This window comes from Montipora capricornis, chromosome 12 (genome assembly GCF_036669925.1).
Source record: "Montipora capricornis isolate CH-2021 chromosome 12, ASM3666992v2, whole genome shotgun sequence".
NCBI classification, from domain to species: Eukaryota; Metazoa; Cnidaria; class Anthozoa; order Scleractinia; family Acroporidae; genus Montipora; species Montipora capricornis.
In genome coordinates this window covers 3,214,348-3,221,168 of record NC_090894.1, presented here as the reverse complement: position 1 = coordinate 3,221,168, position 6,821 = coordinate 3,214,348, and the positions used below count along the sequence as shown (strand labels likewise).

The window sequence follows — 6,821 nt, the reverse complement described above, 5'->3', positions numbered from 1 at the left end:
GTAGGGGCAAATGTGTTCTTGTAGCTCCATGTGTGAAGCATCAGACCGATCTTACAGAGGTCGTTACTCTGCACAGCAGGGGTGTTTGGGTAAAAAGCGATTCGGAAAATCTATGGCGCCATCTTGAACGAAGAAACTGAAAGTGCGCTGGGGCGAGCTAAAACATAGTTTCAGGGGAGAGGACGATGGGTTTGAAAAAAAAAATTTTCTCCTTGCTGCGCCATCGAAAACCACACTTCCAACGAGTTCGAATTCTGCTTAAGATTTTAATTCTCCTTTCGCCCGTTGCGAAGTGACTACCTTATCATCCTTCTCACGGGTAAATTACGCCTTCAACATCAATACTTGCAAATGAGACTTAAATTCAACGAAGTGGCGATTCGTACGGGACCTGTACACCATCCTGTTCGTACGGGAGTCTTCTTAGAATGATTATTACAGGCTCAACACTCGGAAAGTCTTACCTCGTCTTTAATTTAACTCTTTTATATACAGTTCAGCTATTAAACAACGGCATTAATGCCTGTTTAATTTCAAGAAATACCTCCTTCCTTCGATGTCACCAGTCATCTAACCTACCTTGTGTTTCTCGCATTTAAGTCGAAGCACCCATTTCAAAAATCACTGAAAAACAGTATTTCAGTCTAAAGCCGGTGGGTGATGGATGATTCAACATTTGTTGATCAATAAATATCGCAGCTGTTGTTCAACAAATGTTCAATAGAGACCAGCTCTATTCCGTTCAACACGTTTTTGCAACATTGTTCACCCTTTGTTGAGCAAGAAATCTTGCAAGATGTTGAGCCGTGTGTCATCGGCTTTACATCCATTTAAAAACGGTTAGCTTTCAATAACTGCGTGACTATGTCGTTCAAGGTTAGGGTTAGAACCTGCAATAATCATTCTAAAAAGACTCCTGTATGAATAGCAAATATAGGTCGGCGTGCCGGTCCCGTAGGAATAGCCATTGCCTAAATTTAAACAGGTTTGATTAAAACATAGCTCTCACCTTAATAAAATAATGGTGTGAACTTGCGTTTGCCTTGTATTCCACCGAGTTGCTGTACCGACTGGAGGATAACAACTCACACCAAAGCAGGCCATCAGCTTGTCTGGATGCAGCAAGGTTAAACGACAAGCAGGAAGAATGGCGGAGACACTCAAAGGTGCAATCAAACGCATCCATAAACGTGTAAGATCCAACTTTTGGCGAATGCAAATAATGCCAGTCATCTTTTAAAAAGACATCTTGTGTCATATGTGGGTGATACAATGTAGAAAATTCTGAAGCGACACGAATAACATTAAATTAAGCTCAAGGATATACTCCCCTGATTTGGCAAGTCCAAAAGAAGAGCGCCGCAACATTTATTTATTTATTCGTTCGTTCGTTCGTTCGTTCATTCATTCATTCATTTATTCTGCTTTGCCAGAACGCGCGTCCTAATTTCGCTCAGATTGTGTGATTGTGTGGTCTTGCCAAAAGGAATCGAGATTTTTCTCAAAAAGGGACACCAAAAAATAGCCGTCCCGAAGATTCTTTCGTTGTTTGCAGGGGCACCCTCACGTGGACTCTCGCACGCGTATTGATCGTCTCCTTTTGTCACATGCTTAGTTTTCTAGCTTGGAACCACCCTACGGAAACAGGGTAAGCGACTGTCGAACTAACTTCAATCATCCGAGATTACTAATAGTAATATAACATATAATGTTATATTGGGCGACTCCGCCCAATACGGAATATATTTTCTCCCAACTAGCCGTCAATATAATGTGATATTGCCGTCTCAAAATCGCAATTTGCTTTAAGTATCGCGATCTTCTTATAGTTTTGCCTATGCGCGAGCCGTCAATATTTCGTGGTATTGCCGTCTCACTTTTGCGGCCTGTGAATGGTTCTAATGTTGAAATTGACGTTGCACTGAATTGGGTTGCTGACGTACGCAAACAAATTGCGGCCGCATTGAAATGCTTGTACAAATATTTCACTTCAAGTTCAACGGCTATCTTTAAAAGCGGGAATGAGAAATGTGGCAATGGAGAACTGGGAACGGGGAATCTTTAAAATGGGTAATCTTTAAAAGCGGGAATCTTTAAAATAAGGAATCTTTAAAACCGGGAATCTTTACAACGGGGAATCTTTAAAAACGGGATATTGGGCGCGTACGCAAGCTATCCGAAGATGAAAATTCACATTTTGTGGTGTATTTGTGCAATGAAGTTGCCCTGTATGTTTGTTACGATAACGACGAATGTCCTTATATACTATGATACGATCGTCGGGAGCATCAAGCGGAGGATTTTGTATGTCACCCCCGCATCCATAGCAGCGCGTAACCCTAGTGCCTGCAAGCCATTTCAGCGTGACATTGTTCGTGCTATTATTCAGCATTCCCCCACTTTGGCCTGAATATGGCTGAATATGGTGTAAAATGGTGTAAAATGTAACAGCAAAATGTTTTTGAAATTATATATGGGTCATGCTTTTTCGATTCGCTAGCGTGTAGCTCACGCTGATTTTTCGTGCTCGGTGGCAGATACATAAACGAATCAATATGCAATTTAAAAACTTTAAGTTAAGATGAAAGAGGATGGCTGGCCTTGACCATGGGCCTTGGGTCTGGGGCATCAAGGTGAATAAAAAATGGCAACCAATATTCACTCAATAATCAAGTTTAAGGAAAGTCAAGTCCACTGTATTTCTGGACATTTTAAAGATTCCCACTTTTAAAGATTCCCCGTTTTAAAGATTCCCCACTTTAAAGATTCCCGGTTTTATAGATTCTCATTTTAAAGATTCCCGGTTTTAAAGATTCCCCGTTTTAAAGATTTCCCGTTTTAAAGATTCCCCGTTTTAAGGATTCCCCGTTCCCCGTTGGCCATTCCCATTCCCATTCCCATTCCCGCATTCCTGCTTTTAAAGATGGCCCTAGTTCAACAGTATTTAATGAAAATTGGACTTCAACAGTCATCGTCAAGCTCTTGCATCATTGGGAAACCCCAGTACAAATGGTATGCTTATACAATACTTCTAACTTAACTTCAAAAGGCTTAATTTTTTTTTTGAATCGAAAATAGCGGTTATACGTCTCCTTGACCCAGTTTCAAGGTCCAGCGAGTATCCATTGCTGAGAAACAGTGATAAATATCCAAAATTTCAAAATCCTTCGAGGCTCCCTTACAACAAATTTGGACACGGCTGGTCAACCGTTCACTTGAGCTTCGATATGGTGAGAGCAAATCAGTGAATGGTTGACCGGCCGTGCAAATTCGTTGTAATGGAGCCTCGAAGGATTTTGAAATTTTGGATATTCATCGCTGTTTCTCAGCAATGGATACTCGCTGGAACTTGAAACTTGGCCAAGGAGACTAAAATTTATCCGTGTGGCAATCACCGGAGTTTGAGCATGACTGATGCCTGAGAAGTGTGATTTTATCGGCGAGATGTGAGGTAAGCTAGAACTACTTTCCAGCCTTTCCTTTACTTATGTACGAGTGACAACCCAGAAAGTGGAGAAGTCGCTTAGAACGCATTCAACCAGGCAAATAACCACACAAGAAGCGAGAAAGTCACCAAGAGATCCCGGGTTTTGATCCTGGTAGTCCCTGGTTCAACTTCCCAGCTGCACTTGTAAATAGCCAACTGGTTTGCCTTCGGCCTGTTGGGATTCTTAACAGTTGTTGTTGTTGTTCTGTTCTGTCGTTTCGTAGTGTTTCATTGGCCTTGAAAAGCCACTATGGGGGGGGGAGCAGTCAATTAAGTATGTATTGTATTGTATTGTATTGTATTGTATTGTATTGTATTGTACTGTATATTTGTTAATTTAAACACAGGCAAATTATTTCTTAACTTTCAGGCTACCGAGATGCAACTTGTTTTGCCTGGCATACACTTTTCTTAACAGCAACGGTGAATTGATTCTTTTCTGATTTTAAAGCAAACCATTTTGAAATTTTATACTTACGAAAGTCGATAACTGAGGAATAAAACTCAACAGCTATTACACCTTCGAACATCTGCTTCCCTAATTCTCCGGTTAAACATGAAACGTTGGTGATGTATTGGTATATTTGTTAATTTAAACACAGGCGAATTATTTCTTAACTTTCAGGCTACCGAGATGCAACTTGTTTTGCCTGGCATACACTTTTCTTAACAGCAACGGTGAATTGGTTTTTTTCTGATTTTAAAGCAAACCATTTTTAAGTTTTATACTTATGGAACTCGATAACTGAGGAATAAAACTACACCTTCGAACATCTGCTTCCCTAATTCTCCGGTTAAACATGAAACGTTAGTGATGTGTTGGTATATTTGTTAATTTAAACACAGGCAAATTATTTCTTAACTGTCAGGCTACCGAGATGCAACTTGTTTTGCCTGGCATACACTTTTCTCAACAGCAACGGTGAATTGGTTCTTTTCTGATTTTAAAGCAATCCATTTTTAAGTTTTATATTTACGGAACTCGATAACTGAGGAATAAAACTCAACAGCTATCACCCCTTCGAACATCTGCTTCCCTAATTCTCTGGTTAACATGAAACGTTAGTGATGTATTGGTATATTTGTTAATTTAAACACAGGAAAATTATTTCTTAACTTTCAGGCTACCGAGATGCAACTTGTTTTGCCTGGCATACACTTTTCACTCAACACAGGCAAATAATTTCTTAACTTTCAAGCTTCGTCCATGTTTTTACCAGAATTTCGGAACGTGATCACCATTTTCCCGCCACAAATTACCGACTTGAACGCGACAAATCTAGCTTCGAAAGAGCTGAAAGAGCTTTCCTTCGACAAATTGGCTAACCTTTCGACCAACCAGTTGATTTGAAAGGCTTTACCATTTTTCCCTGAGTCCGAAAGTTAATCCATAAATCCAAAAGAACAAAAAAATGGTTCCGTTCCCAGCACTCAGGGGCACCCAACGAGAATATAGTTCAAAACCACTTAAACATAGCATTGTTAAACGTATTTTGGTATTTAAACGGTAGATATAGGCATATTTTTATCCCCTAAAAATATTTTATCTGTTCGGATTTCCTACCTGAAAGTCTAGTGATCCGAAAATTATAGGGATCAAAATTTACCTTTTCGAAAACTTCAGCCAGAAAAAAAGCTCCCGAAAATTCTAGGTGAGCTTTTTAGGGTAAAAATCCGTTAAAAATGGGCAATTATACCATTTTTTAGATGTTCGAAAATCCTAGGCCAGGCAGGAAAGCAAGAAATTTCAGAACAAATGTTCCGAAAATTCTAGATCTCAAATCGTCTTCCGAACAGATATTTTCCGAAAGTTGACGTTGGGTGCCCCTGATCACTAACCGCCACTGTCGATGCCCGCAAACGAAGATTAGTGTTCCCCACAAAATTCATCTCGCCCCTAAATATGGTCATTCAATAAAAAATTAACTACTTTTTTCTGCTTAACGTAAGTTCACAGTACAATCTGATCGACCCTAAATGCTTTATAATTAACACTTTTCTGAATACGAAACACCTTTTGTGTTAGCCTTTGTTGACGGATATCTACACCGTCAGGAGACGTCCAGCCGAGAATTCCTGAGTCGGCTTGAGCTCTTCATGATATGAAAAATTCTCAATTAAGAAGCCTAACCTTATTTCCAACGTGGGTAACTTCCTTCCTGTGTGGTTATTTTCCAGATCCGACGCGATTTGAGCCATTTCTCAATTTTGTGGTTGTCAACGGTATAGTAAAATCCCAAGGCTGGAAACTAAATTCTTAGGTGCCACTAATTTGAGTCAAATATTCCTGGATAAAATGTCCCCACGGTTACAATTCCACATCACAATCAATTGTCAAAAATTGAACTTTTATCTCAACCCACCATCAACGCAATAGCAATCCTGTGAGTGACCTCAGGCGGTAATATTGCAGGAAAACAGCTTTCGAAAGGTATGCTTTCACACCACCGTGGCCATGGCTTCGACCGTTGATAACAAACGGAGCCTTACCGGGGTGACAGACCGTAGTTTTGCCAATCGTATTCCCCGTTTTAATTGAGAATTTTTTCATATAATTATCTTCTTAAGCTTTTCATCGGGATTCCCATACAAATCCTTATATTTATGTCGGCCAGGCTCACACTGAGCTTGGAGCGCCTGTGACTGCGCGAGACTCACGAAAGCGAAAGCAATCAAACGTTTTCAACCTGAAACTCTTATTTCTCACGGTAATCATGACGTTTTTGAACAGTTCATTTTGAGGTAGAAAATTGCCGCTTAATTCTGGTGACTATCTAATGAACCATTGTATTGAACAACAGCAGAGCAGAGCTCAAAAGTTTCTGGCGGTGCATACCCCGAGACCCCCCTCGTGCGCGTACACCTTCAAACTCTCACACTAAGCCCCTGATTACTTTTCAGTCGCCACTACGTTTTTCTCCACATTACTACTTTCTTTTTGTGGTGTAAGTACAAAAAAGGAAACCAATCGTCTAAAACTTGGCCTAAAAAAGTAAAATGTTGATCAAATGACAGATGATAACTCACCAAGTCCCTGGGTGGCTTTAAGCATCGTTGAAATCAAAATAAAGCAGAGTAGATGAAAGGCGAAATGAGCACACATGGTTTCTCACTGCTTGCGTTAACTCGACGAGTTAAGAGACGTGTACAACTGCAAAATTAATGTTCTCGAGTGATGTTTGCGTTTTTCAGTAAGTTCCCAAGGTTGCGCTGATTGGCTCTAAATATTAACACCGCACTTTCAGCCAATCATGTGTTTCCCCATGATCTGTGCCGCCTCCGTTTATTTGCTTTGCGCCTCTGAGTAGCTCATGCATCCAAAAAACTTGTAATT

General features: G+C 40.2%; 1 protein-coding gene across 2 annotated transcripts in view; it reads right to left on the bottom strand.

Annotated features, from left to right (window-relative positions):
- LOC138026446 (uncharacterized) overlaps positions 1-6,633 on the bottom strand; it is a 14,094-nt gene extending 7,461 nt beyond the window's left edge. Inside the window, exons 1-2 of one of the 2 annotated variants that reach the window (XM_068873810.1) lie at positions 6,515-6,633; positions 1,010-1,284 (exon numbers count right to left, since the gene is read on the bottom strand). In XM_068873810.1, coding sequence (XP_068729911.1) covers positions 1,010-1,284; positions 6,515-6,590 — 351 coding nt within the window. In that variant the 5' untranslated portion in view covers positions 6,591-6,633. Of the gene's footprint in view, positions 1-1,009; positions 1,285-3,574; positions 3,710-6,514 lie in introns of those variants that run through there. The other variant, XM_068873811.1, reaches the window with a different exon arrangement.
- Positions 6,634-6,821: the final 188 nt, after the last annotated feature.